The sequence below is a fragment of the Salarias fasciatus genome, unplaced genomic scaffold (assembly GCF_902148845.1).
Source record: "Salarias fasciatus unplaced genomic scaffold, fSalaFa1.1, whole genome shotgun sequence".
Lineage (NCBI taxonomy): Eukaryota > Metazoa > Chordata > Actinopteri > Blenniiformes > Blenniidae > Salarias > Salarias fasciatus.
In genome coordinates, this window is record NW_021941383.1 from 285,491 (window position 1) to 312,796 (window position 27,306).

Below are 27,306 nucleotides of genomic sequence, written 5' to 3' on the forward strand. Positions count from 1 at the left end.
CTCTCCGGCTGTTTCCGCCTCTCTTCGGGTCTCCTCGGCTCTCTCCGGCTGTTTCCGCCTCTCTTCGGGTCTCCTCGGCTCTCTCCGGCTGTTTCCGCCTCTCTTCGGGTCTCCTCGGCTCTCTCCGGCTCTCTCCGGCTGTTTCCGCCTCTCTTCGGGTCTCCTCGGCTCTCTCCGGCTCTCTCCGGCTGTTTCCGCCTCTCTTCGGGTCTCCTCGGCTCTCTCCGGCTCTCTCCGGCTGTTTCCGCCTCTCTTCGGGTCTCCTCGGCTCTCTCCGGCTCTCTCCGGCTGTTTCCGCCTCTCTTCGGGTCTCCTCGGCTCTCTCCGGCTCTCTCCGGCTGTTTCCGCCTCTCTTCGGGTCTCCTCGGCTCTCTCCGGCTCCCTACCGCTGTTTCCGCCTGTCTTCGGGTCTCTCCGGCCCCGGGACAAGACCCGGACCTCCTGGCCGCCCCCGGTGCTCTCTGCTCGGCTGCTCCAGGGCCCTCAGGCCTCTCGGTCTTCCCGGCGGTTCCGCGCGGCCCTCAGCTGGTTGAGAGGCGGGAACGTTTGGCGGCGGGCGGCGGGGGATGTAGCCCGGTCTGCGGGACTTGTTGCGCACTTGGCTGAACTCTGCGGGTCCGGACGCTCCGACATGCGGCGGCCGCGGCTCGCTCTACTGGCCGTCTGGACGCTTCTGGCGGCGGCAGCGGGCTCACCGGCGGAGGGGGGCCCGGAGGACCCGGAGGACCCGGAGGACCCGGAGGACCTCGGTGAGAGGCTTTCCCTAATGTCTCGGTTCTGGATGTTCTGACATCCTGGATGGTCCGGAAGAGGAAACACACACACACACACACACACACACACACACACACACACACACACACACACACACACACACACACACACACACACACACACACACACACCAGGTGAAGTCAGAACTTTACTTCTTTTACTTCCGGGTTATTAATAAAGAACCTTTTTTTAAATTACAAATTACAGGGGGAGGGCGGGGGGGGGGGGGGGGGGGGGGCGGTAGGGGGGGATTGGAGGGGGGGGTCATGAGAACATCTGGAGCTTTAATCCTCAGCAGGGGATTGAAGTCCTCCAGGACCTCCATCCTCATACGGGCTGACTTATAGCCTCGTTTCCACAGCTCCGGGCCGGGTCTGGTCCGGTCCGGCTGGTTCTGGTCTGGTCCGGCCTGGTTCTGGTCTGGCCCGGTCCGGTGTGGTCCGGCTGGTTCTGGTCTGGTCCGGCCTGGTTCTGGTCTGGTCCGGCTGGTTCTGGTCTGATCCGGCCTGGTTCTGGTCTGGCCCGGTCCGGTGTGGTCCGGCTGGTTCTGGTCTGGTCCGGCCTGGTTCTGGTCATGGTTCTGTAATAAGGACCCTGTTCAGTTCTGGCTCTGTTTGGGGCTTGAACGGTCACATGATATCTCGCAATGCATTGTGGGTAATGATAGTAGTTGGTTTTCTGTGGCTCTGCTGGACCCTGGAAGACGCGTTGCTCTGCGGTCTCCGTCCTCCGTCCTCCGTCCTCTGTCCTCTGTCCTCTGTCCTCTGTCCTCTGTCCTCTGTCCTCTGTCCTCTGTCCTCTGTCCTCCGTCCTCCGTCCTCCGTCCTCCGTCCTCTGTCCTCTGTCCTCTGTCCTCCGTCCTCTGTCCTCCACACCGGGCGGAGCTGAGCTGCTGCCGCCGGCCCGGTCTGACCCCTGACCCCAACCCAACCCAGTCCTGATCTGACCCCGGACCCCAACCCAACCCAGTACTGGTCTGACCCCTGACCCCAACCCAACCCAGTCCTGGTCTGACCCCGGACCCCAACCCAACCCAGTCCTGGTCTGACCCCGGACCCCAACCCAACCCAGTCCTGGTCTGACCCCTGACCCCAACCCAACCCAGTACTGGTCTGACCCCTGACCCCAACCCAACCCAGTACTGGTCTGACCCCTGACCCCAACCCAACCCAGTACTGGTCTGACCCCTGACCCCAACCCAACCCAGTCCTGGTCTGACCCCTGACCCCAACCCAACCCAGTCCTGGTCTGACCCCTGACCCCAACCCAACCCACTTCTTAAAGAACCGTCACTGAACACAGCCTCATTAAACCATGGTCCTGAACCTGGACCGTTCAGGACCGGCCTGGACTATTAAGGCCGATCTGGACCATCAGGACCGACCTGGACTGTTCAGGACCGACATGGACCATCAGGACTGATCTGGACCATCAGGACTAACATGGACCATCAGGACTGACCTGGACCATCAGGACCGACATGGACCATCAGGACTGATCTGGACCATCAGGACCGACATGGACCATCAGGACTAACATGGACCATCAGGACTAACATGGACCATCAGGACTGATCTGGACCATCAGGACTAACCTGGACCATCAGGACTAACATGGACCATCAGGACTGATCTGGACCATCAGGACTGACCTGGACCATCAGGACTGATCTGGTCCATCAGGACTAACCTGGACTATCAGGACCGACCTGGATCGTCAGGACCGACCACCAGTGTGTCCCTGTCTGCAGGTTCTCTCCGGACCGTCCTGGACCGGTTCGAGGTCCTGCCCCTGTCGGGCCTGCAGACCCACTCGGTCCGGCGCCGGGAGGTCCTCGGTCCGACCCGGGACGAGAAGCTGCTGAGCTTCCGGGCTCTCGGCAGGTCAGTGAGTCTCCGGAGGTCCGGGCAGCGGCTGCACCTGGCGGTGACCTTTGACCTCCTCCTCAGGACCTTCAGGCTCTACCTCCGGACCAACGACCAGATCTTCGCCCAGGACTTCCGCGCCGTCCTGGTGGACGAAGACGGCCGCGAGCGAGACGTCCCGGTGGACCGGCACCACTACTTCACCGGACACGTCGTCGGTATGTCCAGGTCCGCCGGGCCCGGGTCCCCCAGGGGTCCCGGAGGCTCTTCCAGAGGTCCTGGAGGGTGCCCCGGTCCTCCACAGGTCCTCCAGAGGTCCTGGAGGGTCTTGAGGACCCGGTTCTTGACCGGGCTGCAGGTCCTGGATGTGGTCTCTGTGCAGAGTTGTGACGGGATGTGGACTCGGTTGTGGTTCTGTTCCAGGGGAGGAGGACTCTCGGGTCCAGGCTCATCTGGACCAGCGCGAGTTCTCGGCCCGCATCCTGACGCGGGAGGCCGAGTACCACGTGGAGGTAAGGTGCGACCGGACCGGACCGGTCCGGACCGGTCCGGTCCGGCTCACGTTCGGCGCTCCGCTCCCGCTGCAGCCCCTGTGGAGGTTCTCGTCGGCGCCCCCCGATGGCCGCCTGCTGGTCTACCGCTCGGACCACATCCGGAACCTGAGCCGGCTGCGGCGGCCGGCGGTCTGCGGATACCTGACCTCTGACCCCGGCCTGCTGCCGCCCGGGTCCGCGCTCCCACAGCCGGACCGCCACGACCCGCTTCCCGTCCGGCCCTCAGAGGCGGGGCCCCGGCCCCGGCCCCGGGGCAAACGGGAGGCCCCCGACCCCAAGAAGAACACGTGCCCCCTGCTGCTGGTGGCCGACCACCGCTTCTTCACCCACATGGGCCGCGGCGAGGAGAGCACCACCCTCAACTACCTGGTGAGCCCCGCCCCTCCCGCGGGCCCCGCCCACCGCCGGCCCCGCCCCTGCACTCTTCACCACGCCGGTCAATTTAAGCCCCGCCCATGTCTTTCAGATCGAGCTGATCGACCGAGTGGACGACATCTACAGGAACACGTCCTGGGACGAGGACTTCAGCGGCTACGGGGTCCAGATCCAGCAGGTCCGCCTCACTTCCTGTCTGGTATCAGAGTCCAGAACCAGCAGGTCCGCCTCACTTCCTGTCTCCTGTGTGTGTGTGTGTGTGTGTGTGTGTGTGTGTGTGTGTGTGTGTGTGTGTGTGTGTGTGTGTGTGTCAGATCATCATTGAGAAGACGGCCACTCCGGTGTCTCCGGGGAAAAGTCACTTCAACATGAGAGGAAGTCCGGTGGACGGACGGGACGTGTGGGACGTGAAGAAGCTGCTGGAGGTAAACAGGAAGTAGAGAGCAAACAAACAGGACGTAGAACGTCAACAGTAAGTAGAGGGTTAGCTAGCTACAGGAAGTAGAGAAAACTAGAGGAAGTAGAGCGAGAGGAAGTAGATGGAACTCTGGCTCTCCTCTGGTTCTCCTCCCTGAATCTGGTTCTCCCTGGTTCTCCTGGTCCTCCCTGGTTCTCCCTGGTTCTCCTGGTCCTCCCCGGTTCTCCCTGGTTCTCCTGGTCCTCCCTGGTTCTCCCTGGTTCTCCTGGTCCTCCCTGGTTCTCCCTGGTTCTTCTGGTCCTCCCTGGTTCTCCCTGGTTCTTCTGGTCCTCCCCGGTTCTCCCTGGTTCTTCTGGTCCTCCCTGGTTCTCCCTGGTTCTTCTGGTCCTCCCTCGTTCTCCCTGGTTCTTCTGGTCCTCCCTGGTTCTCCCTGGTTCTTCTGGTCCTCCCCGGTTCTCCCTGGTTCTCCTGGTCCTCCCCGGTTCTCCCTGGTTCTCCTGGTCCTCCCCGGTTCTCCCTGGTTCTCCTGGTCCTCCCCGGTTCCGCGGTCGTCCTGCAGCAGTTCAGTGTGGACATGGCGGAGAAGGCGTCCAACGTGTGCCTGGCCCACCTCTTCACCTACCAGGACTTCGACGAGGGGACGCTGGGCCTGGCCTACGTGGCTCCGTCCAAACCCGACATCCCCGGCGGACTCTGTTCTAAAGGTTCCGTCTGCTTATCCCGCAGAACCTTGTCCCGCCGCTGGTCTGAGGTCTGAGGTTGTCCCTGTGTCCCGCAGCCTGTCCGTCCTCCACGGAGCCCGGGTCCATCTACCTGAACACCGGCCTGACCAGCACCAAGAACTACGGCAAGACCATCCTGACCAAGGTGGGACCCTCAGCTGAGCGCCGGCCCCGGAGAACTCGTCCAAAACGTTCCACCCAGCCGGGTTCTCTCTGTGTGGTTGCCGTGGTTACCGCAGGAAGCCGACCTGGTGACGACTCACGAGCTGGGACACAACTTCGGAGCGGAACACGACCCGGACAACGTCCCGTACTGCGCTCCCCGCGAGGACCAGGGCGGCAAGTTCGTCATGTACCCCATCGCCGTGAGCGGCGACCACGGCAACAACAAGGTGGGAGGGGCTTCCGGCGTGAGGGGAGGGGCTTCTGATGTGAGGGGAGGGGCTGTGGTAGGGGCCTGCAGTAACAGGACCAACCTGCAGTAACAGAACCGACCTGCTGTAACAGGACTGACCTGCAGTAACAGGACTGACCTGCAGTAACAGGACTGACCTGCAGTAACAGGACTGACCTGCAGTAACAGGCTGTGACCTGCAGTAACAGGACCAACCTGCAGTAACAGAACCAACCTGCTGTAACAGGACTGACCTGCAGTAACAGGACTGACCTGCAGTAACAGGACTGAGCTGCAGTAACAGGACTGACCTGCAGTAACAGGCTGTGACCTGCAGTAACAGGACTGACCTGCAGTAACAGGACTGAGCTGCAGTAACAGGACTGACCTGCAGTAACAGGCTGTGACCTGCAGTAACAGGCTGTGACCTGCAGTAACAGGACTGAGCTGCAGTAACAGGACTGACCTGCAGTAACAGGCTGTGACCTGCAGTAACAGGCTGTGACCTGCAGTAACAGGACTGAGCTGCAGTAACAGGACTGACCTGCAGTAACAGGCTGTGACCTGCAGTAACAGGACCAACCTGCAGTAACAGGACCGACCTGCAGTAACAGGACTGACCTGCAGTAACAGGACCGACCTGCAGTAACAGGACCGACCTGCTGTAACAGGACTGACCTGCAGTAACAGGACTGACCTGCAGTAACAGGACCGACCTGCAGTAACAGGACTGACCTGCAGTAACAGGCTGTGACCTGCAGTAACAGGACTGAGCTGCAGTAACAGGACTGACCTGCAGTAACAGGCTGTGACCTGCAGTAACAGGCTGTGACCTGCAGTAACAGGACTGAGCTGCAGTAACAGGACTGACCTGCAGTAACAGGCTGTGACCTGCAGTAACAGGACCAACCTGCAGTAACAGGACTGACCTGCAGTAACAGGCTGTGACCTGCAGTAACAGGACCGACCTGCAGTAACAGGCTGTGACCTGCAGTAACAGGACTGACCTGCAGTAACAGGCTGTGACCTGCAGTAACAGGACCAACCTGCAGTAACAGGACCGACCTGCAGTAACAGGACCGACCTGCAGTAACAGGACTGACCTGCAGTAACAGGACCAACCTGCAGTAACAGGACCAACCTGCAGTAACAGTACCGACCTGCAGTAACAGGACTGACCTGCAGTAACAGGACCAACCTGCAGTAACAGGACCAACCTGCAGTAACAGGACCGACCTGCAGTAACAGGACCAACCTGCAGTAACAGGACCGACCTGCAGTAACAGGACCGACCTGCAGTAACAGGACTGACCTGCAGTAACAGGACCAACCTGCAGTAACAGGACCGACCTGCAGTAACAGGACCGACCTGCAGTAACAGGACTGACCTGCAGTAACAGGACTGACCTGCAGTAACAGGCTGTGACCTGCAGTAACAGGCTGTGACCTGCAGTAACAGGACTGACCTGCAGTAACAGGACCAACCTGCAGTAACAGGACTGACCTGCAGTAACAGGACCGACCTGCAGTAACAGGACCGACCTGCAGTAACAGAGCTAACCTGCAGTAACAGAGCTAACCTGCAGTAACAGGACTGACCTGCAGTAACAGGACTGAGCTGCAGTAACAGGCTGTGAACTGCAGTAACAGGACCAACCTGCAGTAACAGGACCAACCTGCAGTAACAGGACTGACCTGCAGTAACAGGCTGTGAACTGCAGTAACAGGACCAACCTGCAGTAACAGGACCGACCTGCAGTAACAGGACCGACCTGCAGTAACAGGACTGACCTGCAGTAACAGGACCAACCTGCAGTAACAGGACCGACCTGCAGTAACAGGACCGACCTGCAGTAACAGGACTGACCTGCAGTAACAGGACTGACCTGCAGTAACAGGCTGTGACCTGCAGTAACAGGCTGTGACCTGCAGTAACAGGACTGACCTGCAGTAACAGGACTGACCTGCAGTAACAGGACCGACCTGCAGTAACAGGACCAACCTGCAGTAACAGAGCTAACCTGCAGTAACAGGACTGACCTGCAGTAACAGGACCGACCTGCAGTAACAGGACTGAGCTGCAGTAACAGGACCGACCTGCAGTAACAGGACTGACCTGCAGTAACAGGACTGAGCTCCAGTAACAGGACCGACCTGCAGTAACAGGCTGTGACCTGCAGTAACAGGACTGAGCTGCAGTAACAGGACCGACCTGCAGTAACAGGACTGAGCTGCAGTAACAGGACTGAGCTGCAGTAACAGGACCGACCTGCAGTAACAGGACTGACCTGCAGTAACAGGACCAACCTGCAGTAACAGGACCGACCTGCAGTAACAGGACTGACCTGCAGTAACAGGACCAACCTGCAGTAACAGGACCGACCTGCAGTAACAGGACTGACCTGCAGTAACAGGACTGAGCTGCAGTAACAGGACTGAGCTGCAGTAACAGGACCGACCTGCAGTAACAGGACTGACCTGCAGTAACAGGACTGAGCTGCAGTAACAGGACCAACCTGCAGTAACAGGACTGACCTGCAGTAACAGGACCGACCTGCAGTAACAGGACTGACCTGCAGTAACAGGACTGAGCTGCAGTAACAGGACTGACCTGCAGTAACAGGACCAACCTGCAGTAACAGGACTGACCTGCAGTAACAGGACTGACCTGCAGTAACAGGACTGACCTGCAGTAACAGGACTGAGCTGCAGTAACAGGACCGACCTGCAGTAACAGGACCGACCTGCAGTAACAGGACTGACCTGCAGTAACAGGACTGAGCTGCAGTAACAGGACTGACCTGCAGTAACAGGACTGAGCTGCAGTAACAGGACCGACCTGCAGTAACAGGACCGACCTGCAGTAACAGGACTGAGCTGCAGTAACAGGCTGTGACCTGCAGTAACAGGACTGACCTGCAGTAACAGGACTGACCTGCAGTAACAGGACAAACCTGCAGTAACAGGACTGACCTGCAGTAACAGGACTGAGCTGCAGTAACAGGACCGACCTGCAGTAACAGGACTGACCTGCAGTAACAGGACCAACCTGCAGTAACAGGACCGACCTGCAGTAACAGGACTGACCAGCAGTAACAGGACTGACCTGCAGTAACAGGACTGAGTTGCAGTAACAGGACCGACCTGCAGTAACAGGACCAACCTGCAGTAACAGGGCCAACCTGCAGTAACAGGACTGACCTGCAGTAACAGGCTGTGACTCTGTTCCAGCTGTTCTCGGAGTGCAGTAAACGTTCCATCGTCAAGTGTCTTCGTTCCAAAGCTGCTTCCTGCTTCAAAGAGCGGAACGTCAACGTGTGTGGGAACTCCCGGGTGGAGGAGGGCGAGCAGTGCGACCCGGGGCTGCTGCACCTGAACTCCGACCCCTGCTGCTCCGCCCACTGCAGGCTGAAGGGCCACGCCCAGTGCAGGTGAGGGGCGGGGCAACGGGAGGGGGGCCTGACCCTGTTTTCTGATTGTGTGTGTGTGTGTGTGTGTGTGTGTGTGTGTGCAGTGACAGGAACAGTGTGTGCTGTAAAGACTGTCAGTTTCAGTCTAAAGGAGAAATCTGTCAGGAGCCGATTGACGCAACATGTAAAGGACACTCCTACTGCACAGGTACACACACACACACACACACACACACACCTGATTTATCTTCTTCTGCTGCTGACATCACCTGGGACGTCTCCTCTGTGTGTGTGTGTGTGTGTGTGTGTGTGTGTGTGTGTGTGTGTGTGTGTGTGTGTGTGTGTGCAGGGAACAGCAGTGTGTGTCCTCCTCCTGAGAACGCTCCGGACCAGACGGTGTGTCTGGATAACGGCGAGTGTGTGAACGGAGTGTGTGTTCCGTTCTGTGAGGCGGTGCTGAAGCTGCAGCCCTGCGCCTGCAACGGTAACACACACACACACACACACACACACACACACACACACACACACACACACACACACACACACACACACACACACTCTCTCCCCCTCGCGGTGTGAGAAGGGTGTGGCTGCAGCCGGATGCTGCTGCAGGAACACGACGCTGCACTTCCGGCAAGTTTGGACCACTTTCTGAAGAGAGCGCCGCCTGCTGGCGCCTGCAGGAACACGGCCGCCCGCAGGTTACGTTTTAACTGGGTGAATTCACTCAAAATATACTTACAACCCGAACCCGAACCCGAGTTACAGCGTAACCTGCGGCGGGGCCGTGTTGGTTTGTGCAGGAAGGCGTGTTTCATGTTTACGGCGAACTGCGAACTCGGCTCGGTTTTCACAGGAGCGTGAACGAGAGCGCCGCTCACTTTGGCAGGAATGAGCGGCGCGCGCAGTTCACCTTCACGCTCATTTGAAAAGTCCGGTTTAACAGCTCGGTGCCGCTGAGGCCCCGCCCCCAAAACCATGAAGCACTCCGAGTGGTTCGTGCTTCGTTTGTGCTGATTAGAGCAGTTCAAATTTTCGTTCGTGCTGCTATATATATATATATATATATATATATATATATATATATATATATATGTATATATATATATAAAAATAAAATAAAAAAAATATTTAATAATAAACTCCTCCATATCTAAAAACCATGCTCTCGAAAGAAGAATATAAGTACACATCAATCACTTGTCCGGTCGTGACGCAGCCTTTATGCAGAAACAGAATTCGGGATTTGCCTTTCATCCCTTCCTGCGTTGGAAACGTGCGACAGCTCCACTTTGTGGCTGAGTAAAAGTTCATTACTACAACATTCTGTAAAAAGCGCAGAATGCTGGTGCGTGGCAGCCATTGCTGAAGACGGCGGTGTTGACGTCTGCGGCGCCGACCGCAGACGTCCACAACTCGGGTCATGTGATCGTCTGTAAATACAATCAGATCTCTGAAACCGTAGCAGCACAAACGGATATTTTAGCAGCAAAAATCAGCACAAAGCGCTGTGAAAGTAGGTTTTCCCTTGGGGACAAATAAAGTTTGAAAACAACAAAAAAACCACTGGTGTAGTTAATTTTTTTTGGGGGGCGAGAGTGATGACGTCGCTGAGCAAAACTGGAACTTGTCATGTCTCTGAAACTGAAGCAGCACCAACGAAAATTTGAACTGCTCTAATCAGCACAAACGAAGCACGAACCACTCAGAGTGCTTCATGGTTCTGGGGGCGGGGCCTCAGCGGCACCCAGCTCGGGTTTACAGCACAGTGGAGGCAGCGCTGCGGAGTGAACGGGGATCCCCGTACCTGATGACATGATGACGTAATGATGTGATGATGTGATGACGTTTTTGAGGTGATGATGTGATGACATGATGACGTAATGACGTGATGACATAATGATGTAATGACGTGATGATGTAATGACGTGATGATGTAATGACGTGATGATGTAATGACGTGATGACATGATGATGTAATGACGTGATGATGTAATGACGTGATGACGTGATGACGTGCGCAGTAAACAGGAAGCAGGACCGTCAGAAGCCAGCAGAAGAACGACGGTGGTTGAAAAAGACTTTAATAGAAACCTCGAGAGAACAAACCCTGGAGAGGAGCGATGGAAGCAGACTGTGAAACAGCGAGTTGTAGAAAGAGCTCCGTGGCAGAACGCAGCGATGTCCGGCCGGTGTTATGGATTAACTGGTTCCCGTGTTAACGAGTGGCGGCGGCGTTCTGTGTGAACACCTGCTGATAACAGCAGCTGTGACAGTCAGACTCACGAAAGACTCTGAACGTGTTCAGTCACTGGAGCTGGAGAGAGCCCACGCTCGCCAGTCTGTTGGTCACCAGTTAACACGGGACCCAGGTCATTTGAAACATCGGCATGGAGCAGAGCTAAACCGAGACGTGGCGCTGGGCGGCGGCGCTCCGCCGGGAGGCCGCCGCTCCTTCAGCAGGTATCATGGAGATTAGAGATGGGACGAGATCGAAATGCCGTGAGATTGAGTACGTTGATATAAAGGCAAAAACTCTTTATTAACTGGAATATTGACGGAATGATACATTACACGGCGCACAGCCACAGAAACACGTGCAAAACCCTGAATATGCTCATATTCATATTTAAAAACCCGTCGAAAAGGACATGAAATACTGTTCTGCCATGTTCTGTCCGCAAGGAATCTTGGTCTTTTGAGTCCACAGACTACTGTGATCCAGTTTAATTGATACGACGTAAAGAAAATGTGCGGAAACGATGGTTCAGTTCTTCTCTTTATTGAAAAACGCTGCATCGCATCGACGAACATTTCACCACGTCTTCCTGCTCACACTCTTTTTCTCACAACATGCAGAGAGCTGCAGCCTGCAGCCTTCTTCTTCTGTGGTGTCTGTGTAGAATAAGGTTGAACATGCAAACAGCACCCCTAGTGGCAGGAAGTGTAAATGCGTGTTCCTGCGGGTCGTGTTCCTGCGGGTCGTGTTCCTGCAGGTCGTGTTCCTGCAGGTCGTATTCTGCGGGTCGTGTTCCTGCGGGTCGCGTTCTGCGGGTCGTGTTCCTGCGGGTCGTGTTCCTGCGGGTCGTGTTCTGCGGGTCGCGTTCTGCGGGTCGTGTTCTGCGGGTCGTGTTCCTGCGGGTCGTGTTCTGCGGGTCGTGTTCCTGCGGGTCGTGTTCCTGCGGGTCGTGTTCTGCGGGTCGTGTTCCTGCGGGTCGTGTTCTGCGGGTCGTGTTCCTGCGGGTCGTGTTCTGCGGGTCGTGTTCCTGCGGGTCGTGTTCCTGCGGGTCGTGTTCCTGCGGGTCGTGTTCCTGCGGGTCGTGTTCCTGCGGGTCGCGTTCTGCGGGTCGTGTTCCTGCGGGTCGTGTTCCTGCGGGTCGTGTTCCTGCGGGTCGTGTTCTTGCGGCATCTGGCTGCAGACACAGACGATTACCCGGTGCCCCCCCTGCCCCCCACCCTAACCCCCCCCCTCCCCCCAGAGACGGCCTGGTCCTGCTCGGTGTGTTGCCGCGGCGCCGGCGGTGTGTGTTCTCCGTTCCGGGACGCCGCCGGTCACTTCCTGTTCCTGCGGAAAGGCAAGCCGTGCACGGTGGGGTTCTGCGACGGAGCGGTGAGTCCCGGGGGCGGGGCCGGGCGGGGCCAGGGGTTGCCCCGCCCCCTCTGACCCCGCCCCGTCCACAGGGGAAGTGCATGAAGCAGGTGCAGGACGCGGTGGAGAGGCTGTGGGACTTCATCGAGCAGCTGGACATCCAGTCCTTCAGGACCTTCCTGGCCGACAACGTGGTCGGGTCCGTCCTGGTCTTCTCCCTGCTGGTCTGGGTCCCGGCCAGCGTCCTGGTGCACTGCGTGGTGAGACCGCACAGTCCCCCAGTCCCCCCCAGTCCCCCACAGTCCCCCCCAGTCCCCCACGGTCCCCCCCCCAGTCCCCAACGATCCCCACAGTCCCCCCCAGTCCCCCACGGTCCCCCCCCCAGTCCCCAACGATCCCCACAGTCCCCCACAATCCCCCCCAGTCCCCCACGGTCCCCACAGTCCCTCCAGTCCCCCATGTTCCTCCGTAGTCCATCACCAGGTCCCAGTCCTCCATAGTCCATCATGTCCGTCTTCTTGTTTCAGGACAGGAAGTTGGACCAGCAGTACGAACAGACCACCAAGTCCCTGTTCTTCCCCAGTGTGAGTGGACCCCGGAGAACCTGACAGAACCTCTTAGAACCTGTGTGGAACGTCCTCTGAAAGGCTTCATGTCCGTCTCCGTTCTTTCCCAGAATGCCGAGCTGCTCAGCAGCCTGGACTCCGCCTCCGTCCGAATCTTCAAGCCTCCGGCCTTTGGCTCCGCCCCCCTCCGCCCCCAGCAGACCAGCACCCCCCCTCCGGACGGCCCCCGCATGGCCACCATCCAGGAGGACCCCGGCCCGGGGGCGGAGCCGTGGGCGGAGCGCCGGTCCTTCCAGGACCTGACGGGGGACACGGTGACGGAGCGCAGCGACAAGGCCAGAGCGTTCCGCCTGCAGCGGCAGCGGAACGTCGACAACAAGGAGACGCAGTGCTGAGGGGGCGGGGCTGAGGGGGCGGGGCTTCAGGTGGAGGCTGGACGCAGCCAGCGGAATCAACGTCCTGATGTCCCCACGTCCTCAACCTGTCACTGGTCCTCTGCTGTCAGGGTTTTGTTTTGAAGTCTTGGGTTAAACTCACTTCCTGTTCAGACAGGAAGTGACTTTTTAAACTCTCTCTCGCGGTTGTTTTGCTTTTTGTTTTTTCCAGAAAGCGTGACGTCGTCTGCAGACCGTCTGGTTTTCGGTTTGAGTCCTTTGTTTTTGCTGTTGTGTAGTTTTGTTGTGCGATGACAATCAGCCATTGTGTCTTTTCTGCGAGGCGTTCACTGCAGTCAGGATTTTTCATGTTTTAATGTGTACCTGCCCTTTCGTAAGAGAAACGTCTTTTGGAAGAATAAAATTTATAGTTTTGTAAAATCAAACAGTCCTGAAAGTCACGGCCAAATCCCACATTATCATCTGTCCCTGAATGCAACTCAACTTGACCTATGTGGCGTTCAGGGACCATCGCCCGCTGCAATGCTGTAGCCAGCTAGTCTATGTCTCAGGTTCACAGCATTATCAGGGTCCCTGAATGCCTCAGTCACGTGGACGTCTCCTGTCCCTGAATCATCCTATAGTCCCTGAACGCCTCGGTCCTGAGTCGTCCCGCGGTCCCTGAACGCCTCAGTCCTGACTCGTCCCGCGGTCCCTGAACGCCTCAGTCCTGACTCGTCCCGCGGTCCCTGAACGCCTCAGTCCTGAATCGTCCCGCAGTGCCTGAACGCCTCAGTCCTGAATCGTCCCGCGGTCCCTGAACGCCTCAGTCCTGAATCGTCCCGCAGTGCCTGAACGCCTCAGTCCTGAATCGTCCCGCGGTCCCTGAACGCCTCCGTCCTGAGTCGTCCCGCGGTCCCTGAACGCCTCCGTCCTGAATCGTCCCGCGGTCCCTGAACGCCTCAGTCCTGAATCGTCCCGCGGTCCCTGAACGCCTCAGTCCTGAATCGTCCCGCGGTCCCTGAACGCCTCAGTCCTGACTCGTCCCGCGGTCCCTGAACGCCTCAGTCCTGAATCGTCCCGCAGTGCCTGAACGCCTCAGTCCTGAATCGTCCCGCGGTCCCTGAACGCCTCAGTCCTGAATCGTCCCGCGGTCCCTGAACGCCTCAGTCCTGAATCGTCCCGCGGTCCCTGAACGCCTCAGTCCTGACTCGTCCCGCGGTCCCTGAACGCCTCGGTCCTGAATCATCCCGCAGTGCCTGAACGCCTCGGTCCTGAATCGTCCCGCGGTTCCTGAACGCCTCCGTCCTGAGTCGTCCCGCGGTCCCTGAACGCCTCAGTCCTGAATCGTCCCGCGGTCCCTGAACGCCTCAGTCCTGAATCGTCCCGCGGTCCCTGAACGCCTCAGTCCTGACTCGTCCCGCGGTCCCTGAACGCCTCAGTCCTGACTCGTCCCGCGGTCCCTGAACGCCTCAGTCCCTGAACGCCTCAGTCCCGAGTCGTCCAGCGGTCCCTGAACGCCTCAGTCCCGAGTCGTCCTGCGGTCCCTGAACGCCTCAGTCCTGAGTCGTCCTGCGGTCCCTGAACGCCTCAGTCCTGAATCGTCCCGCGGTCCCTGAACGCCTCAGTCCCGAGTCGTCCTGCGGTCCCTGAACGCCTCCCTTCAGAAGGTGGACACAGTGAGACAGGACTCTGCTTCAAAACTCTTTATGTGGCTTCAAGAACATTGTGGGAGGAGCCGTGTTGCCATGGCAACATGGGTCTAATTCAGTAGAAAACAGTAGAAAAAAAACACTTGGTACAAAAAGTGTGGCTGAGGCCCCGCCCCCTGGATGTGACATCAGCCGGTGGGCGTGGCCTGAGAGAAGATGGGGCTGAGGGCGTCGTGGAGACGATGGACGGCCACTTCCACCATGTCCCGCAGAGTCTCGTCTTCAGAGCAGGACACCGCCTGAGGACACCGGAGAGAGAACCGGAGAACCGTGAAGACCGAGAACCCGGTCCGCCAGAACGCTGTCAGAACGCCGTCCAGTCAGAACACTGTCACACCACAGAACGTTCCGTGACCTCCGGGTTCCGGGTCACACTCACTCGTGTCTCCGGATCCACCGACACCGTGACTCCGTCCACCGTCACACTCACGGTTCCACCGTCCTTGAAGTGGACACAGTCGTCCCCAAACATGTCACTGCAACGCACACACACACACACACACACGCACACACACCGGTTAGTGAAGAACCTCCAGAGAAGCTAACGGCTAAAGCTAGCGAGAAGCCCCGCCCCCTGGACTCACTGCAGCATGAGCTCCAGGCGCTCGGGGAACAGGTCCTGGTCCTGGTCCTGGTCCCTCCGGCCCTCCAGGACTGAAAGACACAGAGCTTAGCGCTGGAGTTTCCCAGCCGCCCCCGAACGCCCCGCGGCGCCGCCACTCACACTTCTGGGCGTTGGGGTTGGACTGGACCTCCAGGACCACCGTGGCCACGGCGTCGGCGAACATGTCGTTCAGCGGGTTGGCGACCCACTGAGGGAGCAGAGGTCAGAGGTCAGCGGGGGCGGCGGGGCAGGGGTCAGAGGTCAGGGACCGGCTCACCTCCAGCAGCACCAGGCCGGGTTCGTGGACCAGAGTGACGCTGCGGAAAACCCGGATGGTGATCTTCTCCGAGTCCAGCTGCTCCACCTCGCCTGAGTCACACAACAGACACACAACACGGTGACACAACACAACAGACACAACACGGTAACACAACACAACAGACACAACACGGCAACACAACGGACACACAACACGGCAACACAACAGACACACAACACGGTCACACAACACGGCAACACAACGGACACACAACACGGTGACACAACAGACACACAACACGGCAACACAACACGGCAACACAACACAACAGACACACAACACAGTGACACAACACAACAGACACACAACACAGTGACACAACACAACAGACACACAACACAGTGACACAACACAACAGACACACAACACGGTGACACAACACGGCAACACAACACAACAGACACACAACACGGTGACACAACACAACAGACACACAACACGGTGACACAACACAACAGACACACAACACGGTGACACAACAGACACAACACGGTAACACAACACGGCAACACAACAGACACACAACACGGTGACACAACAGACACACAACACAGTAACACAACACAACACAACAGACACAACACGGTGACAACACGGCAACACAACAGACACACAACACGGTAACACAACAGACACAACATGGTAACACAACACGGTAACACAACGGACACACAACACGGTAACACAACACGGTAACACAACAGACACAACACGGTAACACAACACGGCAACACAACAGACACACAACACGGTGACACAACAGACACACAACACGGTAACACAACACACACAACACGGTGACAACACGGCAACACAACAGACACACAACACGGCAACACAACAGACACAACATGGTAACACAACACGGCAACACAACAGACAACACGGTAACACAACGGACACACAACACGGTAACACAACACGGCAACACAACAGACAACACGGTAACACAACGGACACACAACACGGTAACACAACACGGTAACACAACAGACACACAACACGGTAACACAACACAACACGGTAACAACACGGCAAAACAACACAACAGACACAACACGGTAACGCAACACGGCAACGCAACACGGCAACACAACAGACACAACACGGCAACACAACACGGTAACAACACGGCAACACAATATGGTAACACAACAGACACACAACACGGCAACACAACACGGTAACAACACGGTAACACAACACAGCAACACAACAGACACACAACACGGCAATACAGACACACAACACGGTAACACAACACGGCAACACAACACGGTAACAACGAGTCCAGCTGCTCGACCTCGCCTGGGTCACACAACAGACACACAACACGGTGACACAACACAACAGACACAACACGGTAACACAACACAACAGACACAACACGGCAACACAACGGACACACAACAGACACACAACACGGTGACACAACACAACAGACACACAACACGGTCACACAACACGGCAACACAACGGACACACAACACGGTGACACAACAGACACACAACACGGCAACACAACACGGCAACACAACACAACAGACACACAACACAGTGACACAACACAACAGACACACAACACAGTGACACAACACAACAGACACACAACACGGTGACACAACACGGCAACACAACACAACAGACACACAACACGGTGACACAACACAACAGACACACAACACGGTGACACAACACAACAGACACACAACACGGTGACACAACAGACACAACACGGTAACACAACACGGCAACACAACAGACACACAACACGGTGACACAACAGACACACAACACAGTAACACAACACAACACAACAGACACAACACGGTGACAACACGGCAACACAACAGACACACAACACGGTAACACAACAGACACAACATGGTAACACAACACGGTAACACAACGGACACACAACACGGTAACACAACACGGTAACACAACAGACACAACACGGTAACACAACACGGCAACACAACAGACACACAACACGGTGACACAACAGACACACAACACGGTAACACAACACACACAACACGGTGACAACACGGCAACACAACAGACACAACACGGCAACACAACAGACACAACATGGTAACACAACACGGCAACACAACAGACAACACGGTAACACAACGGACACACAACACGGTAACACAACACGGCAACACAACAGACAACACGGTAACACAACGGACACACAACACGGTAACACAACACGGTAACACAACAGACACACAACACGGTAACACAACACAACACGGTAACAACACGGCAAAACAACACAACAGACACAACACGGTAACGCAACACGGCAACGCAACACGGCAACACAACAGACACAACACGGCAACACAACACGGTAACAACACGGCAACACAATATGGTAACACAACAGACACACAACACGGCAACACAACACGGTAACAACACGGTAACACAACACAGCAACACAACAGACACACAACACGGCAATACAGACACACAACACGGTAACACAACACGGCAACACAACACGGTAACAACGAGTCCAGCTGCTCCACCTCACCTGAGGTAACACAAACAGAGAATACACACACAAGAAGGTACACAACGCACACACAAAACCGTAATAAACAACAAACAGCAACATTTAAACAGGCTGCTGGAAACACACAGAGGTCAGGGGTCAGATAGAGTCAGACAGGGTCAGGGGTCAGATAGGGTCAGGGGTCAGATAGGGTCAGGGGTCAGATAGGGTCAGATAGGGTCAGGGGTCAGATAGGGTCAGGGGTCAGACAGGATCAGGGGTCAGACAGGGTCAGGGGTCAGACAGGATCAGGGGTCAGACAGGGTCAGGGGTCAGATAGGGTCAGGGGTCAGACAGGGTCAGATAGAGTCAGATAGGGTCAGACAGGGTCAGGGGTCAGACAGGGTCAGGGGCCAGATAGAGTCAGATAGGGTCAGGGGTCAGATAGGGTCAGGGGTCAGATAGGGTCAGGGGTCAGACAGGGTCAGATAGGGTCAGGGGTCAGATAGAGTCAGGGGTCAGATAGAGTCAGGGGTCAGACAGGGTCAGGGGTCAGATAGGGTCAGGGGTCAGACAGGGTCAGATAGGGTCAGGGGTCAGATAGAGTCAGGGGTCAGATAGGGTCAGATAGAGTCAGGGGTCAGATAGGGTCAGGGGTCAGACAGGGTCAGGGGTCAGACAGGGTCAGATACGGTCAGGGGTCAGACAGGGTCAGATAGGGTCAGGGGTCAGATAGGGTCAGGGGTCAGACAGGGTCAGGGGTCAGACAGGGTCAGGGGTCAGACAGGGTCAGATACGGTCAGGGGTCAGACAGGGTCAGATAGGGTCAGGGGTCAGATAGGGTCAGGGGTCAGACAGGGTCAGGGGTCAGATAGGGTCAGGGGTCAGATAGAGTCAGGGGTCAGATAGGGTCAGGGGTCAGACAGGGTCAGATAGGGTCAGGGGTCAGACAGGGTCAGATAGGGTCAGGGGTCAGATAGGGTCAGGGGTCAGATAGAGTCAGGGGTCAGATAGAGTCAGGGGTCAGACAGGGTCAGATAGGGTCAGGGGTCAGACAGGGTCAGATAGGGTCAGGGGTCAGACAGGGTCAGGGGTCAGATAGGGTCAGGGGTCAGATAGGGTCAGGGGTCAGACAGGGTCAGATAGGGTCAGGGGTCAGATAGAGTCAGGGGTCAGATAGAGTCAGGGGTCAGACAGGGTCAGGGGTCAGATAGGGTCAGGGGTCAGACAGGGTCAGATAGGGTCAGGGGTCAGATAGGGTCAGGGGTCAGATAGGGTCAGGGGTCAGATAGGGTCAGATAGAGTCAGGGGTCAGATAGGGTCAGGGGTCAGACAGGGTCAGGGGTCAGACAGGGTCAGATACGGTCAGGGGTCAGACAGGGTCAGATAGGGTCAGGGGTCAGATAGGGTCAGGGGTCAGACAGGGTCAGGGGTCAGATAGGGTCAGGGGTCAGATAGAGTCAGGGGTCAGATAGGGTCAGGGGTCAGACAGGGTCAGATAGGGTCAGGGGTCAGACAGGGTCAGATAGGGTCAGGGGTCAGACAGGGTCAGATAGGGTCAGGGGTCAGATAGGGTCAGGGGTCAGATAGGGTCAGGGGTCAGATAGAGTCAGGGGTCAGATAGAGTCAGGGGTCAGATAGGGTCAGGGGTCAGACAGGGTCAGATAGGGTCAGGGGTCAGATAGGGTCAGATAGAGTCAGGGGTCAGATAGGGTCAGGGGTCAGACAGGGTCAGGCGTCAGACAGGGTCAGACAGGGTCAGGGGTCAGACAGGGTCAGGGGTCAGACAGGGTCAGGGGTCAGACAGGGTCAGGGGTCAGGGTACCTGCCAGGCTGCGCAGCTGGCTGACCAGCAGGCTGATGGGTCCGGAGTAGGGCAGGGCCTGGGTCTGCGTCACGGTGCTCATACACAGATCCGTGTATTCTGGACAGGACAGAGCAGAACCTTTAGAACAGGGAGGGACCGGGACCGGGACCGGGACGGGAACTCGGACTGGGACCGGGACCGGGACCGGGACGGGAACTGGGACCGAGACCGGGACTGACTGGAGAGGTCGGAGGGCGTCAGGATGTGGTAGTTGAAGTTCCTCTTGACCAGGATCCCGGACACCCGCTGGCCCTGAGCGCACTTCCTGTCGGCCAGAGAGCCCATCACCTGCAGCAGAGCATGCTGGGAGTTAGCGCGGCGCGGCGGGCGTTGCAGGGGCGGAGCGGGGGCAGGGCGGGGGCGGAGCAGGGGCGGGGCCCACCTTGGCCAGCTTCTCTCCTCTGAAGTTGAGCGTGACGGCCTCGGTGTTCTTGGGGTTGTGCACCTCGATGTGGACCTCGTCGTTGTCCTCGTACTCCCGGATCAGCGCCGCCTTCAGGCGGGCCATCTCGTTCTGCTCGCCGTGGACCAGGATCTGGAGGCGGGGTCAGAACGGGGTCAGAGGCGGGGTCGGAGCGGGGGCGGCAGGCGGCGGGCGGCGCCTACCACGTGCGGCGGTTTGAGCGCCCGGATGAACTCGCTGGTCTGCTGGTAGTCGGTGTGGGCGGAGAAGGAGATGTAGTCCACCGACATCTTCAGCGGCAGCTTCTGGCCCGACATGGTGCTGATCTCGTCCGGCTCCGTCATGATGTGCTGCGGGGAGCACGCTCACGTTAGCGCCAAGCAAGGCCCCGCCCCCTCACTCACTACTGCTGGCCCCACAAGGTCCTGCTGGGGGGGGCGGGGCTGAAGCAGAGCCTCCCTCAGGTCAGGAGCCACTTCCTGGTTCCAGGGGGCCACTTCCTGGTTCCAGGGGGCCACTTCCTGGTTCCAGGGGGCCACTTCCTGGTTCCAGGGGGCCACTTCCTGGTTCCAGGGGGCCACTTCCTGGTTCCAGGGGGCCACTTCCTGGTTCCAGGAGCCACTTCCTGGTTCCAGGGGGCCACTTCCTGGTTCCAGGAGCCACTTCCTGGTTCCAGGGGGTTTCAGCTCAAGCTGCATGTTGTTATCAGCGCAGAACCAGGGATCCAGACCGGCTGGTTTCCAGGACTGGGAGCAGAACAGAAAGTAGAGACGCTGGACTCATGAGACCATGTGGACGGACGAGGACACACAGAAGGGACGTCCCGGTACCACTGTTCTGCTGACCGAGTCCCGGTACCAGTAGCCAGTGACTGATCAGCTGAGGCCGACGCCTGCCGCCGACGGCGTCACGCCGTGTGACGTCGTCTGCAGTTGCTGACGTTCAATGAACGAGTCGTTCGCCTTAACGGCTCTTTTAAGAGAACGACGAGAGCCGGTTCAGCCGTCTGAGAGCCGCTCCTTTGGGCAAACTGTCCACGCGTCCTTCACGTGTCTCCCGGGTGTCTCCTGAGTCCAGCTGTCTCCGCTGCCTTCATGTGAAGCACCGAGTTTCAGATTTCCGCAGCAGCTCCAGTCACCTGAACGCAGCAGCTAGCTAGCGGAGGAGGAGGGTCCAGAACCCGGAGAGGAGCCGGTGTTCTGGAAGAACTGGTTTCCCTGTTAACTGGCGACTGGGGTTCTTTCACGTCCCTTGTTGCTGATAGATGTTAAAAACCAGACAAAAAGCCGTTCAGACCTTTAAAGCCACACTTCAACATTTTGGCAAATGGGCCCATTGAGCTCAACTCCTCAGTCATCAGAGCAGCAGACTGACTGTTCCTGTGAGGCGAGCTGTTGTTTATCCAGAGGCGAGTCGGGGAAGGTTTTCAGGACGGACACAATGGAAGTGGACGGTATTTTTGTTCCCCCTCGTCAAACTCATCAAATACACAATCCAACAACCCCACAACACTTTGGTGACACGTTATAATCCACACATTCACTACGCTGTGGAACACCAACAAATAATACTGTAGCCTTACGACGCTGAAGCAAATACTGGGAACTACTTTTCCTGTTGAAATCACTACGCCCAGACGCCATGTTTAGTAAGTAGTTCCGTCTCAGCAATCTTCACAGAAACAACTCAATCTGGTCATTTTGCAATGATATTTACAGGACGAGCAGGACAGCCTGCAGGACCAGACCAGGGGACCCACCTTAGCCGGCGGACCCCCCCCTCCCCGGCGGACCCCCCCCTCCCCGGCGGACCCACCTTGGCCAGCGTTCCCTCCACGCAGTAGCCGGCGATGATGACGCCGTTCCTCTTGTCGGTGCACCAGCTCTCGAACAGCTCCCGCGACAGGCCGCTCTGCATCATGCCCGGAGACGCCATCACCACGCTGGGCCCGATGTCGTCGAAGTGGTCCATGCTCTGGAAGGAGGGGGCGGGGCTTAGCGGGGGCGGGGCTCGGGAGGGCCCGCGTCACGGCTCCCCGCGACCTCCGACCCCTCACCTTCAGGTTGCTGATGTGCTTGAAGACGAAGGGGTTGTTGATGTTGATGGCCTTGCGGATCTTGTCGTTCATGGCGTTGATGTAGGTCTGGTAGACCGCCATGCACTTCCTGGCCAGCGACGAGGCGTAGTAGATGGGGATGTCGTGCAGCTCCGGGTGGTTCTGCCAGTACTCGTCTGTCCCGAGGACACGAACGCATCGCAAAGTGATGTGAAGCTGTGTTAGCATTAGCACTGCTAGCTTGGCGGCGTCAGAGGAGGGGTGAAGCTGTGTTAGCATTAGCGCTGCTAGCTTGGCGGTATCAGAGGAGGGGTGAAGCTGTGTTAGCATTAGCGCTGCTAGCTTCGCGGTAGGGCTGAACGATACATCGTTATATCGATATCGGGATCTGAACATTCAGGACATTAGTTTCTCAAAATCAACGATATCAAGATCCCCCTGCTCGCCCGGCGTGTCGGCTCCGTGCGCAGGTCAGGCCGGCCAATCACAAGCCTCCTTTACTGGTTGACAGCTGACGGCAGAGGGCGGCTGCAGAGTCTGGTGGTGGTGGCAGCGAGTTCTCATGAATAAAACTGCATTGTTTTTACATCTTTTTGTATCATGATGTTTTTATTTTTCTGAAAAATGCTTAACTTTCACTGAATCCACTGTAACATATCGTATCGAGGTCCAGACATCTGGCATGGACATCCAGACATGACGTTCTGCCCACAGCGTTCAGCCCCACTTCACGGCATCAGAGGAGGGTGAAGCTGTGTTAGCGTTAGCGTGGCTGGAGGCGTAAGCTGCTAGCGTTAGCGTGGCTGGAGGCGTAAGCTGCTAGCGTTAGCGTGGCTGGAGGCGTAAGCTGTTAGCGTTAGCGTGGCTGGAGGCGTAAGCTGCTAGCGTTAGCGTGGCTGGAGGCGTAAGCTGCTAGCGTTAGCGTGGCTGGAGGTGTAAGCTGCTAGCGTTAGCGCGGCTGGAGGCGTAAGCTGCTAGCGTTAGCGTGGCTGCAGGTGTAAGCTGCTAGCGTTAGCGTGGCTGCAGGTGTAAGCTGCTAGCGTTAGCGTGGCTGCAGGTGTAAGCTGCTAGCGTTAGCGTGGCTGCAGGTGTAAGCTGCTAGCGTTAGCGTGGCTGCAGGTGTAAGCTGCTAGCGTTAGCGTGGCTGGAGGTGTAAGCTGCTAGCGTTAGCGTGGCTGCAGGTGTAAGCTGCTAGCGTTAGCGTGGCTGCAGGTGTAAGCTGCTAGCGTTAGCGTGGCTGCAGGTGTAAGCTGCTAGCGTTAGTGTGGCTGCAGGTGTAAGCTGCTAGCGTTAGCGTGGCTGGAGGTGTAAGCTGCTAGCGTTAGCGTGGCTGGAGGTGTAAGCTGCTAGCGTTAGCGTGGCTGCAGGTGTAAGCTGTTAGCGTTAGCGTGGCTGGAGGTGTAAGCTGCTAGCGTTAGCGTGGCTGGAGGTGTAAGCTGCTAGCGTTAGCGTGGCTGCAGGTGTAAGCTGCTAGCGTTAGCGTGGCTGGAGGTGTAAGCTGCTAGCGTTAGCGTGGCTGGAGGCGTAAGCTGCTAGCGTTAGCGTGGCTGGAGGCGTAAGCTGCTAGCGTTAGCGGCTAGCCCTCACCCAGGATGAGCAGCAGCTCCTGGGCCCGGCCCAGAGCGAAGACGGGGATCAGGCACCGGCCCTCCCGGTTCACGATGTCGTGGACCGTGTTGCAGAACCGAGCCTCTCGCTCCTCCCGCTTCTCGTGGATGTGAGTGCCGTAGGTCGACTCCTAACACACACACACACACACACACACACAATCACACACACACACACACACACAATGAAGGCAAACCAACCTGAACCCCTGGTCTCCCAGACACCCCTAGTCCCCCCCCGGTCCCCCTGGTCCCCTGGTCTCCCAGACCCCCCCAGTCCCCCTGGTCTCCCAGACTCCCCCAGGTCCCCTGGTCTCCCAGACCCCCCCAGTCCCCCCTGGTCTCCCAGACCCCCCCAGTCCCCCTGGTCTCCCAGACCCCCCCAGTCCCCCTGGTCTCCCAGACCCCCCCAGTCCCCGGACTCACCGTGATGAGGATGTCCGGCTTGACGCTGGGGATCTCTGCTGCCATCAGGTGTCTGTCCTCCTGACGGGAGAAGTCTCCTGTGTACAGCAGCTACACACACACACACACACACACACACACACACAGACACACACACAGACACACACACACACCAGATGAAGTCCTCCACGCCATGGCTGCGACCAGAGGAACCAGAGGAACCAGAGGAACCGGCCCACCTTGACCCCGGCGATCTCGATCATGAACATGGCGGCTCCCAGCACGTGTCCGGCGTGGTAACACCAGAACTTGATGCCGGCGACTTCCTTCACCTCGTGGAAGTTGATGGTCTCGATCTTCTCCATGGAGTCCTCCAGGTCCGTCTCCGTGTACAGCATGTCGTCCGCCGAGATGTTACTGCAGAACCGCAAGAACAGGCTGGAGAACCTCCACCCAGCCTGGAGAACCTCCACCCTCAGCCTGGAGAACCTCCACCCAGCCTGGAGAACCTCCACCCTCAGCCTGGAGAACCTCCACCCCCAGCCTGGAGAACCTCCACCCAGCCTGGAGAACCTCCACCCTCAGCCTGGAGAACCTCCACCCCCAGCCTGGAGAACCTCCACCCCCAGCCTGGAGAACCTCCACCCAGCCTGGAGAACCTCCACCCTCAGCCTGGAGAACCTCCACCCAGCCTGGAGAACCTCCACCCCCAGCCTGGAGAACCTCCACCCAGCCTGGAGAACCTCCACCCTCAGCCTGGAGAACCTCCACCCAGCCTGGAGAACCTCCACCCAGCCTGGAGAACCTCCACCCTCAGCCTGGAGAACCTCCACCCTCAGCCTGGAGAACCTCCACCCAGCCTGGAGAACCTCCACCCAGCCTGGAGAACCTCCACCCAGCCTGGAGAACCTCCACCCTCAGCCTGGAGAACCTCCACCCAGCCTGGAGAACCTCCACCCAGCCTGGAGAACCTCCACATACCCAAGAGGTTTGTCTGTCAAACCAACATGGATCCTCAATGTCACTGCAGAGCCCCCCAGAGCCTTCGGGCCCCCTCGGTCCCCCTGGACCCTCCTGGTCCCTCCGGCCCCCCCTGCACCCCCACCCCGGTCAGGCCCTGGTCCCCCCCGGCCCCCCCCGGACCCCCCCGGACCCTGCGGGACCTACCTGACCTTGACGTAGTCGGACAGCAGCCAGCGGTAGATGGCCTTGCTGGCGTGGGTCATGAAGGTCCGGCCCTTGAAGCTGGTCTTCTGCAGGAACCAGGGCAGGGCGCCGCAGTGGTCCAGGTGGAAGCTGGGGGGAAAGGGGCGGAGCTTGAGCGGCGTCCCGGCACCGCCCCCCCGGCGCCGGGCCCCGCCCCTCACTGGCTGATGAGCAGCAGGTCGATCTCTGCCGGGTCGATCAGGTCGATGTAGGGCAGCGCGTCCATGCCCTCCAGGCCCGGGTGGATCCCGCAGTCCAGCTGGAACAGGGACACACCGGACCACTCAGAACCCGGTCCGGGACCGGGACCGGAACCAGAACCACAACCAGAACCAGGAACCAAAACCACCAGCGTTACCATGATCTTCCTGCCTTTGAACTCCAGGATGATGCAGGACCGGCCCACCTCCTGACCAGCCCCCCTGCGCGCGTGCGCGCACACACACACACACACACACACACACACACACACACACACACAAAGTGTCAGTCCTTCTCTGTCATAACTATTATCAAAGGTTTATGAAGTCATGATTTGTTGGAACCAGAGACAAGAGGAACCATGGACCAGGACCAGGACCAGGACCAGGGAGCCTGGACCAGGATCAGGACCAGGACCAGGGAGCCTGGACCAGGACCAGGAACAGGACCAGGGAGCCTGGACCAGGACCAGGAACAGGACCAGGGAGCCTGGACCAGGACCAGGAACAGGACCAGGGAGCCTGGACCAGGACCAGGAACAGGACCAGGGAGCCTGGACCAGGACCAGGAACAGGACCAGGGAGCCTGGACCAGTCAGTCAGTTAGTTAGTTAATCAGTCGTCAGGTAGTCAGGGTTAACACGCGGTCCCTCTCCCCGGTCCCGGTCCCGGTCCCGGTCCCGGTCCCGGTCCCTCTCCCCGGTCCCGGTCCCGGTCCCGGTCCCGCTCCCCCTCCCGCTCCGGTCCCGGTCCGGCTCCCGGTCCTTTGTTGGGACTCACAGCGGCCGGATCAGCAGCTGGTCGCTCTCCTCGGCGGGAACCGTCAGCTCCGCTTTCCGCTTGGCCGCCATGACAGTCAGGGATCAGCGCTCCGTCCGTGGAGAAACAACCGCCTCGGACTTTGTTTCCGCCTCTTCTTCTTCTTCTGCCCCTCGTTTTCCGGTAGTCTGGAGGACTTCCGGTGCACTGCTGACGGGCGCCTCTAGGGGCGCTGCCGCCCAGAGCAGGCTCCGCCTCCGCTCATGAAACATGAAGCTGTAATTGCGGGAAACTTCCAGCAGGGGGCGATGATGCTGGTTTGAGAGAGAGCCCGGTCTCATTGGAGCCATTCAGAAATGCGGTTTTCAGAGTGAAAATAAACATAAAGCTCCGGGTCCAGACCCGGTCCTGGTCTCAGTCAGTAGTTTGTAGAACCTGCTGCTTCTCCAGACTCTGGCTTTCACTGAAATCATCTGCTGATTTGATTTTATGAGTTAAAGTTTTGCATAAATCGCCCAGTCACAGCGCCCCCTCTGTCCAGCTGGCATTATAACACCGAGTCGCGAGCCAGCGTTGAATAACCGCTGAATTTTGTTTAGATTTTGAAAATCT

The 27,306-nt window shown here is 58.0% G+C and overlaps 2 protein-coding genes across 3 annotated transcripts; one reads left to right on the forward strand and one right to left on the reverse strand.

The window, feature by feature from the left end:
* Positions 1–374: 374 nt before the first annotated feature.
* adam17b (ADAM metallopeptidase domain 17b) lies at positions 375–13,494 on the forward strand. Of its 2 annotated transcripts, none has more exons than XM_030087386.1 (17): positions 375–749; positions 2,525–2,657; positions 2,724–2,857; positions 3,063–3,151; positions 3,227–3,562; positions 3,660–3,746; positions 3,883–3,993; positions 4,546–4,690; positions 4,765–4,853; positions 4,948–5,100; positions 8,334–8,533; positions 8,617–8,720; positions 8,862–8,996; positions 11,935–12,125; positions 12,197–12,364; positions 12,632–12,688; positions 12,781–13,494. In XM_030087386.1, the coding sequence occupies exons 1-17, from the start codon at positions 632–634 to the stop codon at positions 13,063–13,065; spliced, it is 2,535 nt and encodes an 844-aa protein (XP_029943246.1). In that variant the 5' UTR covers positions 375–631; the 3' UTR covers positions 13,066–13,494. The 2 variants fall into 2 exon arrangements, with proteins under 2 accessions (XP_029943246.1, XP_029943247.1); XM_030087387.1 differs by having other exon boundaries at positions 377–749; positions 11,995–12,125.
* A 1,241-nt stretch (positions 13,495–14,735) lies between these two features.
* cpsf3 (cleavage and polyadenylation specific factor 3) lies at positions 14,736–26,859 on the reverse strand. Its single transcript, XM_030087388.1, has 18 exons — positions 26,716–26,859; positions 26,094–26,157; positions 25,897–25,994; positions 25,697–25,825; positions 24,769–24,946; positions 24,551–24,640; positions 24,105–24,255; positions 22,518–22,693; positions 22,277–22,435; positions 20,665–20,811; positions 20,441–20,593; positions 20,238–20,346; positions 20,017–20,115; positions 15,638–15,729; positions 15,481–15,568; positions 15,341–15,410; positions 15,136–15,232; positions 14,736–14,995 (listed from the first exon to the last, which is right to left on the reverse strand). Exons 1-18 carry the CDS (start codon positions 26,784–26,786, stop codon positions 14,885–14,887), a joined length of 2,082 nt encoding a protein of 693 aa, XP_029943248.1. The 5' UTR covers positions 26,787–26,859; the 3' UTR covers positions 14,736–14,884.
* Between the last annotated feature and the right edge of the window lie 447 nt (positions 26,860–27,306).